Raw genomic sequence first — 12,240 nt, forward strand, 5'->3', positions numbered from 1 at the left:
GCTGACAGCTCAGAGCCTGGAGCCTGCTTCAGATTCTGTGTCTCCCTCTCTCTGACCCTCCCCCGTTCATGCTCTTTCTCTATCTCAAAAATAAATAATTTTAAAAATAAATAAATAAATAAATAAGTAAGTAAGTAAGTAAGTAATAAAAGCTGATCCTCAAGATTTGGTGTTATCCAAAAGACAGAATCCCTCGGTTTCTGAATCCTTCTGAAATAACTAGGAAAAATAGCACAAGACACATAGCTGATCACTGGGGATGTGGAAGGAACTTGGTGTGCCATCACATGAACTTGGCCTGTGCCATCCATTTGAAGGTTACCTTTGGTCTGAATGGAGCCCGAATAATACATATACTGCATAATAAACATCTTTTTAATCAAGCAGGATCTAATGAAAGCTAGCCCAGGGAAAAAGTGGTTTCCTGCACCAGAGAAAGTCAAAGGGATACAAGCAACATGAACTGAGAAAGATCAGGACAGCATCTTTCCCAGAGCCCACAGATCCTCCCCTTTTAGCTACATATGCATTGGGCTGACCATCTTGGGCCAGAAAAGAAACTTAAGGCAACTGACCAGGATACCAGTCTTCCTGCTGGTCACCCAGAAGCAGTTCCTTCTTCAATTAAAAATAAGGGTCCTCAGGGGGGTCTGGCTCCCTGACGATTCCTGTGAAATGGGAGGCATGAGGGTGGAGGTCTGCCACTGTGAGTGCAAGCTGATCAGAAATGTGACAATCCCCCACTGGATCAATGCCTAAGCCGTCCCAGAGGAGAGAGGAGGAGAAGGAAAGAGATTGAAGGGGATTAAGGAGATTTATTTGGGGAAAGGAAAGATTAAAGGGATTTATGGAGACCCAGCCAAAGAAAAACTCAACAAATTAACCCCTAAAATCCTCCCCTGAGGGGACACAAATGTCCACCTACCAAGCCTAATTATTGTCCATTCAGTGGCCAAGTTCAAACCAGAAAGTTCTACTTGAGACACAGTCCTTACAAGCCCCTCTGGAATGAGCTCTCTGCCCAAAGGAGCAATTTCCCAAATCCCACTACACTAATCAATAAGGACACTAGCGTTGTTACCTTTTTTCCAATCAAGAAAAATGTCTGGCTTTTCCCCTCCAAATATAAAACATCCTGCCAAAAAAAGGAGTAGAAAAGAGTCTTGTGTTTATTATTTTTCATGGAATGTTTGGGCTTTAAATGGCCAAATCGAGTGGGAGAGTTATAGTGCATAGGCCCACCTGTGCAGGTGAGCTAGCTCTTCCTACTGATAACTCTACAGGCAACACCCAGCATTTCCCCAGAAAGTTAAGCAGTTCTCCCAGCTGCTAAAATGTCCAGCTTGCCACAATTTTCCGTGACTGAGGAGGAAGCCCTTCAAAAGCCCTTTCCACACAAGCTCAGAGGGAAGGAAACTCACCTGGGGATGCAGGAGTCCCTCACGGGGAGGGCCCAGAAGCCCAAAGGACGTGAGCTTACCTGCTAAACTGTTTCCTGGAGCTTCCCAGAGCAGGCACTCAGAAAACCCTTGGATAAACTGACCCAAACCACCCAATGGCACCATTTTTCCAACCCCATATCCTTGGAGAATCTCATATCCAACCACAGCAATTCCTTTCTGCTTGTCCCTTCCAAAAATATCGAGGACCCAACCACTTCTGATGAGAAGTGGAGCCTGTGTAGCCCCTTCTAAACCACCTCTGTCTCTCACCTGGATCATTGCAATGGCCTCCAAGCTGGTCCCCCCCATCTCTGCCCTGGAGACCACCAGACGGTCCTCAACACGGCACACAGATCACTCTGTGATGGAAACACCTAAGTCACTTCAAGGTGCTCCTCTGCTCAAAACCCTCCAATGTCCCCCATTTCTCTCAGAGCAAAAGCAAAGTTTCTACTATGGCCTGCAAAGGCCCTTCCATGCCTCTCTTACCTCAGCTCCCGCTTCCTTCCCCCAACCACCAACTTCCAGCCACACGGACCTCTCTGAACACTGGACAAGCTCCCCGGCAAGCCCTCAGCCCTCGCTGTTCCCTCTGATGGGAACATTCTGCCTTCAGCCGTCCCACGTTAGCTTCTTAGTGAGGCCATCCCTGGCTACTCAGCCTCACTCAGCCATCATTATGGCTCCTTGCTGGGGCACCTGAGACACCTGGGTGGCTCAGTCCGTTAAACGTTAAGCGTCCGACTTCAGCTCAGGTCATGATCTCACGGTCCAGGAGTTCAGCCCGCATCGGGCTCTGTGCTGATGGCTCAGAGCCTGGAGCCTGCTTCGGATTCTGTGTCTCCCTCTCTCTCTGCCCCTCCCCCACTTGTGCTCTGTCTCTCTATCAAAAATGAATAAGCATTTAAAGTTCTAAATAAATAAATAAAACCCTTCCTTGGTTGGCTTTTTTCCCTCACATGTGTACTACGCATCACACTCTACATTTTACTTACTTATCTTTTTCACTCCCAGGCCCCCTCACCAGAAGGTAAGTTCCGAGAGGGCAGGCATTTTTCGTTGTTGTTGTTTGCAGCGATGTGCCACCACCCCCCACACACACAGAGCCCAGACTAGATCAGATGCTCAACAGAAATCTTTAAGCAAACGAGCAGCTGAATGTATATCCTTCCTCACAACAAAACGGAGCTGAGAAATACAAACTCCTAGTGAACACAGCAGCTGGGACACCCTCAGGGAGAAATCTAGGGACTTCCACCTCTGTTTCCCTCTTGCTAATATTCTTCCAAATGCTTCTCCCAGACTCTAAAATTCTGAGTAATCCCAGAATAAATACTACAAAATCAGCCAAATACACGAACCACCTGAAGCCGCTTTGCCTTTCTACCCCTCCCCCGCAACACACACATCCCAAAAAAGAACCATTGAATGTGGTTCCCACTGGGGCTTTCAGATAAGTCAATCACCTGTGTCCTCAACAGGTGTATTTACTGAGCAATTTCAGAATAAGGAATGTAAGTATGATACTAGTGGGAAAAGACAGTGGTTGCCCCACGGAAATTTCTATTTATACTCTTCCTAAAGCAGCACCCAGCAGGCACTCGTTTGATGGAAAAGGGAACACGCTATGCTATTGACATGAAGTGGGATAAGACTTCCTGTCCTGAGCTGTTTTCACTTTGCTACGAGCCTGGGCATAAAAATGCCGCTCCAAACAGAAATGAGTTGCACTAGCCATGCAGGAAGGCTCGTAAAGAACCACGCAAGTACCTTCCTGATTCAGGTGAGCCATAAAATCTCAGGGTTGGAAGGGCACTTGAAAACCATCTTGTCTTCCCTGCCCCTGTGACTTTAGAGACAAGGAAGCTGAGACAGGGAGAGAGTGGTGTGGACAAATGACCAAGCAGCCCACAGGCCACACAACCTATTAGTGGCTGAGCCATACCTGAAAGCCAGGCTCCAATCCTCCATGATGGCCAGTTCCAGCCCCCTACAGACAGCAATCACTTCACCGTAAAATGTTCAGTCTATAAGAAAAGCATGTATTCACACCCTGCAGAGATGAAGATCTATTTTCTAGGACAGGCCATTTCCTATACTCCAGAGGAAAGGAGGAAATTGGGACAATCATTCTGTGTCATGCCAAGGACTCAGACCTTCTCTGTCCAGATGGCTTCCATAGCATCAAAATTAGAGGAGTGATTTCCATGAGTCTGGGGTACTTCCTGGACACCACACCAAAGATTTCTTGCCATCCATATACTTCTCCGAATGGCACAGCATCATTTTTTTCACTTCAGAAGTCGTTGAAGGACATCTCTGCTAGAGATGGTCTGGAGGGCCTCAGCAAATGCGCTGACAGAAATGCTCACTATCCCTGATTTGCTGTTACACAACACTTATTTGCTCCCACAGTGTGCCAAGGACCTGAAAACACATCTATGATTCATAAATAGTGCTTAGGTCTTCCATCTCAGGTTCTGGAGTTCCTTTCAAAGGAAGCTACAGGCAGCCCACGAGTTGCAGGTTTTTCCTGAGGCCTGACTCAGAGGCACATCAGGTAACCCAGGCCCAAATCCCAAAGGCAGGTCCCTTCACCCAGGCCGTCCCTGGCTTCCCTAATCTCTTTCCCACCCTCCTGAGCCAGTCTTCACTCCCATTTGGCCCCCAGTCCCCATCAAGGCCCCTCTGACCACATGAACTAAATGGCTTGACCCTTTGGCTTCAACAGTAAGTGTTCTACTCTCACAGAAAGTTACCTGAATCAGGCAGCCAGGTATCGGATTACAAAGTTTGGCCAAGTGTGTTCCTCTGGCCTTTACATCGCTTTATTTTAAAAGCATTTTAACACTCTAAGATGACAGTCTGGCTCCTGCCAGGGCTTTCCTGCCTTAGGATCTTGAAGACATATGGGGAAGGTGCGACAAACAAAATGACTGGAGCTGTAGAATACCTTGGAAATGAATCCAAACCGTGATCAGTGATGCCTCCGACTGACAGTAGGTTTCATTACAAACAGGAGAGGGGTCCAGACTCAACATCTACCCAGACAGGACTGGAAGCAACCTCCCTATTTAGACTCAGACCAAGGTCACTGGAGCTGGCCCAGCGTGAAACAGGCATCCTAAACTTCACATGACTGCTAGAAAGTCCAAAGAGACAAAATAATGCTGATTATCCAAGAGCTTTGAAATGTTACTGTATTTAGATAACAGGTTACCCCATAATTATGTTTTCCTTGCATTAATACTAAAGCTAGCTTTCCAAATACTGAAGTTAAATCAAATTATTAGTAAACATTTGCTGTTACATAACCCACAAAGTGACTCAATGCCATAGTGATTGTAATGAGTTATTCTGCCTAGGTTCCACACTTAATACCTAGCTCATGCTTGGCAAGTCACTTAATCGTTCTGTTGCCTCAGTTTTCCCATCTGCCAATTGGGGATAATACCAAATACCTACCTTATAAGGTTATTATGAGGGTAAAATACAAGTAAGACACTTAGAATAATACCTGATACACGGTATTCATTTAAGAAAGTCACTTACGATGACTACTATTATGTCATTGAACAAAAACATTTTGACCATTTTCTTATTTGTGTTAGACTCTTCTAGAACCCACGCCTGCACCACAGGCCTCACTGGGAAGCTTCTTTCCAAAGAATTATTTCCAAGGCAGGAGGCAAAGCTTTGGGACCCCAATAGAAACCCATGCCCAAGTTCACCGGGCACCTGACCACAGTCCAAGAGACTGTTCCACAGCAGCTCTACTGGTCTCTCTGGCACCAGAAGGCAAACCCCCATCCTTCACGGAGGAAAAACCACCCACAGTCACCCCCCCAAACAGCGCCTGCTACAGCAGGAGCCACTCAATAAAGCCACAGCTCACTGAGCTTCAGCGCCCCCCCCCCCAACACCAGGCTGCTGCAAAGGTGCGGCTGCAGGGCTCTCCTGAAAAGCAGGAGTCAGGGGGAAATGCCTCTGTCCCCGTGGAGGCTGTGGGCAGGGGGGGCCAGAGCAAGGGGTTCAGGTGGGGATACGCCATGCAAAGGAAGGCATTCCCACATGATGAGACTCCGCGCTCTGGCGTCCCCTCATCCGCAGCCACATAACCGGTCTCAGGATGACAAGCAAGGGCATGCTTCTGGTTTCTCCATAATCTGAGCATCTCCGTGTCCAAACCCCAAATCCCAATAAGCCTCAGTAGCAATTTTCAAAAGTTCTGACCAAAACTCACTCCTTAACTGGCCGGGCTGAGAGAAGCAGTCCCAAGCCCCTCCTTATGAAAAAGTCTAAGTCCTTTCTGTTTTCATCCCAACAAAGATAGACCGTCTGTACCCACAGGTGCCCTCCCTAACGTGCAGCACAGCAGCTGGGAGACCCTATTCTCGGCCTTGCCAGAGTGCTTTCCTGGGAATCAGAAGCAAGGCTGGGAATGCTGCCTTCACAACTTCGATCTGGGGGACCCACTGCAAAGGTGAGGGGGAGGGCAAATGACTGAGCAACCGTGGGGCACCCTAAGGAGGGGGCAGGAGACCACCTGGGTTTGAAAAATGTGGTTCTGGAAAGCAAACCAACCACAAAAGCAAGTAAAGGGGGGGCGGGAGGAAGGAAAGAAGGAAGAACAGTGGTTTATCTCACCTAACACCTCCTCTTTCTCTTCCCAGCCTAATCAACACCTCCATGAACCCCTGCAAAATGTTCCGTTCATATAGCACATGTGTGTGTGAGAGAATATATATACTGACAGATACTGATCATCAACAGATACTGATCACATGAGGGGAGAACATAACTTGAACTTCAGACTCACCCCAGCAGTGCCTGATTCTCTTTCACTATCAGCCTCCTTACCTATTCTGAGGCGCTTCAAAACAAAACAAACAAAAACCAACTCCTGGGCAGAAAGGGAACAGCAGCTGAACTGAGCGGCACATGCTTGGAGCATTCCCGCCATGGACTTCGGAGTATTTCTGCTTTCTTGACCCACAGCCACCAGCACTGGACTACAGAACAGCCCTGGAGAGAAATCGCCTGTAGGGAGACACTCACAGACCCTCCCTGGAGCCACGCACCCCAGCGTGTGCAGCTGAGTCTCTGTGAAATGGACATACGCTCAGGTAAGGCTCTACCCACACGTGACCCAGAACACTGCGAAATTCTTCCCTTCCATAATCGCGTGGCATCCAAAGTCTTGCCTACACCTAGTACGTGCAGATGTCGATTCCGTAAGAACACATGATGGAAGGGCAGAAATGGGAATGGCCAAAGCCCCATTTTCTCGTGACCACATCTCTCCTCTCCACGGTGCGCCCACACACACGGTGAGTAAACGCACACGACCGGTAGATAAACGTTAATATCCACCATGCTCAGCCCACAGTCACGCGTGGGGAGAAAGAAGTCGAGAGGGCGGCGGTGTCAGGGGAAGTGGAAAGTCGCCTGCCAGTGACTGTCCTCCCCAAAGCTCGGAGCTCCTCCCGCCCCCGCCCGGGAGCGGTGCCCACCCGCGCCCCGGGGACGCAGACCCACGCGTTGGACACGCGGGGGGCTCCGCGGAGCCGAGAACCGGACAATGAGGACGCGGCCACCAGCCTGTTCCTGCCGCGGTGGCAGTGGCGGTGGCGGCAGGAGCCGCCTGTGCACCCGTGGCCGCTGGCACCTCCACCCTTTTCTCCCCGAGCCCCACTTACGTCCCGAGGGTTTCCTTGAACTCGAAAATTTTCTTGATGTCTTCAGCTTGCTTTTTCCAGGAGGAGCTGCTCTCGCCGTTCTCCCGGGCCATGGCAGACGAGGACGGCGTGTGCGGAGGGCGGCGAGGCGGCGCGGCCGGGCGCGTGGGGCCGGGGTGGGCGCGCTGAGGAAGGGGCGCCCGGCGACCGGGGCGCAGGGGGCGGCGGCGAGCCTGTCCGGTAGGGCTGGGGCGCGCGCGTGGGGATGCTCGGCGCGGGAGCCGGAGACTTTGTGCTGCGGCAAGAGCTTCCTCTTCTGCAGTTTCCTCTTTCACTCTCGCCGCCGCCGCGGTCCCTCCCTGGCTCTTATTTCTGCTGGTCTCGGGCACAGACTTCCTGCCGCCGCCGCCGCTCGCCGGGCTCCTTTGCAGCCGGCTGCCAGCCTCACTTTCTGCTACTTTCTTGCCTCCCTTCTCCTCCCTCCCCGCCGCCCGCCCTGCTCCCTCCTCCTCCTCCCCCTCCTCCTCCTCCCGCGGGCTCCCCGCCCTCCCCGCGCGCCCCGGCCGCCTCCCGCCTCCGGCGCGCTGCCGCCTTCGGGGATGTCCTGCTCCCCGGGAGCGCCGTGCCCCGGGCGCGGGGCACCGCCGTGGGCTGGCGGCCTCGCGCGCCCTGGAGCCCCGGAGAGGGCAGGTGCAGGGGACCCGGGCAGGTGCAGGGTGCCGGGGAGCGCGCGAGAGGACTCCAGCCCCTTGGGGAGCTTTATTAATTCTGCAGTCAAGTCCCAGGGGCACGAGGGCTTTCCTCCCTGGCGGCCGGAGGGGGCGCCTCTGCGTAGCGCTCCGCAGCGGCGCGGTGGGGGCGGGAGTGCGTGGCCGCCTGGATCCCCGGCGCCGAGGGCGGGGGCGCTTTCCCCGCGCGCCGGGGGCCGCGGCGGGTGCGTCCCCGGGCCGCGCGGGGCTGGCGGGCGGGGGCCGGTTGTTATGGCGACGGGAGGCTGCGGTGGGGATGCGTGTGGCGGTGGGCGTTGACTCGCGGCCCGCAGCGCCGGCCCGCTTCTGGCGCTCCCGGAGCCTGCCGGTCCCTCCCGACTAGGCGACTGGAGCTAATTCGCATTGCACCAAAATCGGCGCTCGCGTCAAATTCTGGCCGGGGGAGGGGGCCTCGTGGCGAAGAGAAAGCCTGGGAGCCTCGGGGCCGGGGATGCGCAGGACGCGCCAGGCGCCGCCTCGTGTTCCCTTAGAGAGCTAGACTCCCGGAGTTACCGGGCGCCCGGGCTGAGGGTGGATTCGGGGACCGCCCGGCGCGGGCTCTGTGCTCCCCGCGGGCTGCCCCGGCCCCCGGGCTGGAACTGCCAGCGGGTCTGGGCCGGCCTGGCTGGCCTGCGCTCCTCTTTGGCCCCTCCTGGCTTCTCCCTTTCTCCTCCCGCCGAAACCCAGAGACTTCGTGTAAAGTGAACGTCTGCCCCACACCCTCCTGGAGCGGAGGGCTGCCCCTCCTAGCCCTACCTGCGGCGGGCTTAGTAGGGTACCCTGAGGTGGGGCTTGTCCCTCGAAACATCTTTCCTACTGGCTGAGAAACGAACTCAAGAGTTCCCTCTGGCCTCCCATCTCCGAGATTCTCTTCTAACTGCCCACCCTTCTCCCATGTCCACCTGTCAGCGGGGGAGCCGCGTGCGTATCCCCGTCCCCGACCTGAAGGGACTACCTCTTCTTCCAGAAAATAGTAGTTTTCCTGGTATCCAGGTTATCGCTCCCGTAGGGCCCCTCGGCTGAGTTGTGTAAACAGCCTTGTCTCTTGATTGTTGACACCTGCCCCATTTCCCCAGGACTGTTCCAATTTCACTTTGGGGGGGGGGGGGGAATGTACTCCCTGGAAAGGAAACTTAATCCAGCACCTTCTTCCTGGGTCTGACAGGGTGGATGCAGGCCCAGAACTCTCCCAGAAGCCATCAGGACCCCGCCAGCCCTTCACTCCTGCTCTGACCCGGAGGAGGTCAGAAGATACCCTGGCTTCCCCCATCCCTCCACACCTCCATGCTGGTTTCCTGTCTTTCTGGGGCTGTTAGCTCCAGGCTCTCCAGGCTGGGGACAGCAAATTTGGTCTCGCTTGGCTGTTAGAAACACAGATTAAAGGGACAAACACAACTTCCAGGACAGACTTCCAAGGAAACAAGAAGATGGGGCATATAACCAAAATGCAAGGCAAACAGCACCTCTTTCAACAAGAACTGGATTTGAGCAACTAGAATATCTTTTATTTCTGTCAAATGTTCAGTAATATGAAGAGTTGGACCCAGGCATTACCTTCCCATGCTCTACTGTGAGCATTTTCTCTTCTTCCCCTCCTTCCCTTCCACTCTCCTTCTTCTTACTCAGTTCTTTATTCTCTGTTTCACCCTTGCTCCTTGCCTAAGGATCAGCCTCCAGAGCTCTTGAAAACCATTCTCAGTCTCTGCTCTTGTCCCCAAAACTAAAGAAATGCTGATGTTCTCTCTCTTTCTCCCTATGGAAAAGAGGCTGCTGTCCAGAAGGAGCAAAAGTGAAGGGAAAGAAAGCAGGGAGTATGGCACATGGCTCTGTGGCCGTGACTTTCTCTACCAGCCTGTTAGGTCTATGAGGTCAAGGAACACGTTGCCTTTTGCACCACTGTATGCCCAGCACCTAGCATGGTAACTTACACCTAGTAACTGATGGATGAATGGGTGTTAGGTGGATAAAGAAAACGAATTAGGACAGCTATTTGACATTTGTTGTACTGGTCGAAAGGCTATTGAGAATTTTCTTTCTCTTCCAAACTTCGTAATGATGTTCATTCAGCATTATCAAGTCATAGTCAGCTGGACCAGGTCCCAGAGAAAAGATGCAGACATTTAATGCGGAACTGAGGAGGCCAGACCCAGAGGAATGGATCCCAAAGGAGGTAGAAATGCCAAAGACAACTTGCGTGGCTTTAGTACGGTCACTTCTCCCTTACTGGACTCCATGTGAAATAAAAGATCTTGATCTGGAAATTGCCATAGAAAACAAAACCCACCATTTCCTAAGAATGGTTATGCCTTAGACTATACACGGCCTAATTCTGTTCACCCGAGGGCTCTCATGTGGACTGTTATCCAGTAACTGACCATTTCCTTCAGCCTGCCGTGTTTTTCTAGAGGAAAAGGTGATGGCTGCCAGGCTCATCATTCTATCCCACTTCCATGGTTAATCAGTTATTATCTATCCTTCAAAATCTCTCTGTTCCCCCCAACAATTCCACTCTAGAAAGCCCTGCCACATATTCTGGATTACTAAAGTTAGGTCCTAAGTCTTTATATTTTCTTAAAGCTCTTATAATTTTCATTAAAGGACCCAAAGAAGAGGTGCTTTTAATAACACATCATTAAAGAGTTACTAATACTGTTCCCATCAAACTTTTCTCCCACCAACCCTCCTGCCAATAGTTCAGGTTTGTGTGGCCCAAGTTCAGACCTGGGCAGATGGTGTAAGGGAAATAAAGAACTAGAAATCTAGAAAGCTAGACTTAAGTCCCAGGTCACAAAATCTGTAAAAACACTTGGCCTCTCTGGACATATAAAATACGTGTTGTAGCAGGTTTAATAGTATGTAAACTCGGTAATTTTTAGGACTTGTAAATCAATGATTTTTCTTCATTTTATGAAAAGCTCATCAAGAATATCATTAATCTTTGAAAATTTAAGAAACCTTTGGTCCAAAAATGTATTGATCAAAAATATTTTATTAGATAAACTCCTATAGATACATTCTACGTGGAAAAACTTAAATCTCAACAAGAAATATTGCAGGGAAAAACATTTCTTTCTTAAAAGGTGGGTGATATCCTCTCCATCAAATGGATTATTTGACAACACTTTGATGTTAGAGCCTCTTCTCATAAATGCTGCAAAAGTTTTAGTGTCTTAAATTGTGTACTTAGTTCTTAGAAATCGGTAAAAGAGTTACTAGAGTATGTTTTATATACTGATGATTAACCTAAGTCATGGACAGTTTACAGGACAATGACATCTAGGAAAAGCATAACTGAGGAATCACAAAGAAGGGCTTCCTTTGCGAAAAGAAGAGAGGCATAGTCAAGAAGAAGGACTCAATATTACGACCTGGGTCATAAACTGAGTGTGATCCAAGGAAAATTCCAGCTAGCCTGCAAAATGTCTAAGGCCCACTCCTTAACATGAACCTCTTACAAATAGCTACTCATGGAGGAACTCATCTCGTTCACATGATGAAAAGTCAAGATGGAACCAGCACAAAATCATTACAAAATTCCTCTAACTAAAACCTAAAACAAAAAAATTAGGGGGGCGGGGCAGAATAGGAAAAACAAGTGGCAGTGAAGACTCAACAGCAGAAAAAAAATTGCTATAGAAAAGATAAAGTCTGTGATCAAACATCATAATTTAAAAAAAAATACTATAAAACAAGGAAAGATGCATTTGCTCAGGAAAGATAGGGCAAGTCAACAGGAGAAATTAAAACATGAGCTGGAGAGCTCAGGAAGGAAGTAGGAAACAGTAAAACCACCATAGATACACAAGACTATCTTGGAAACAGCACAAGGGAAATTGCTAAAAACCCTTTTTAGTGAGCTAGAGGACAAATCAAGAATAGTGGGGAAAATAAAATAGAACAAAGATTAGCTAGAAAATTATATGAAACACAAAGGAAGAGCAACATATCCATAAATGGTATCCCTTCTGAAGAAACTGAAATAATGAAACAAAAAATATTTAAAGATGTTATTCAAGAAAACTTTTCAGAAATGAGGAAAGACTTTAATCGACAGACTGAAGGAGCACATCATGTACCAGAAAATGTATGGATGATCGATATGAAGATGTATCCTAGTAAAATTTACCTCTAAAGAAATAATGTTTTGATTTTTGAAAATAATTTATTGTTGGGGCACCTGGGTGGCTCAGCAGGTTAAGCGTCAGACTTCAGCTCAGGCCATGATCTCACAGTTTGTGAGTTTGAGCCCCGCATCAGGGTCTGTGCTGGCAGCTCAGCCTGGAGCCTGCTTCAGATTCTGTGTCTCCTCTCTCTCTGCCCCTCCCCTGCTCACACTCGGTCTGTCTCTCTCTCAAAAATAAATAAACATTA

General features: G+C 49.9%; 1 protein-coding gene and 1 long non-coding RNA gene across 4 annotated transcripts in view; one reads left to right on the top strand and one right to left on the bottom strand.

Annotated features, from left to right (window-relative positions):
• CAMK1D (calcium/calmodulin dependent protein kinase ID) overlaps nt 1–7,611 on the bottom strand; it is a 437,908-nt gene extending 430,297 nt beyond the window's left edge. Inside the window, exon 1 of one of the 3 annotated variants that reach the window (XM_086714936.1) lies at nt 7,142–7,611. In XM_086714936.1, the coding sequence (XP_086571062.1) occupies nt 7,142–7,233 (92 nt within the window). In that variant the 5' untranslated portion in view covers nt 7,234–7,611. Of the gene's footprint in view, nt 1–6,302; nt 6,525–7,141 lie in introns of those variants that run through there. The other 2 variants (XM_025930109.2, XM_086714934.1) reach the window with 2 other exon arrangements.
• Nucleotides 6,576–9,914, top strand: LOC147579515 (uncharacterized). Its single transcript, XR_015254028.1, has 2 exons — nt 6,576–6,772; nt 9,035–9,914. It is a non-coding gene; the product is annotated as an uncharacterized LOC147579515 (long non-coding RNA).
• The last annotated feature ends 2,326 nt before the right edge of the window (nt 9,915–12,240 follow it).

Source organism: Puma concolor, chromosome B4 (genome assembly GCF_028749965.1).
Source record: "Puma concolor isolate L17-30 chromosome B4, mPumCon1.1.hap2, whole genome shotgun sequence".
Classification (NCBI taxonomy): domain Eukaryota; kingdom Metazoa; phylum Chordata; class Mammalia; order Carnivora; family Felidae; genus Puma; species Puma concolor.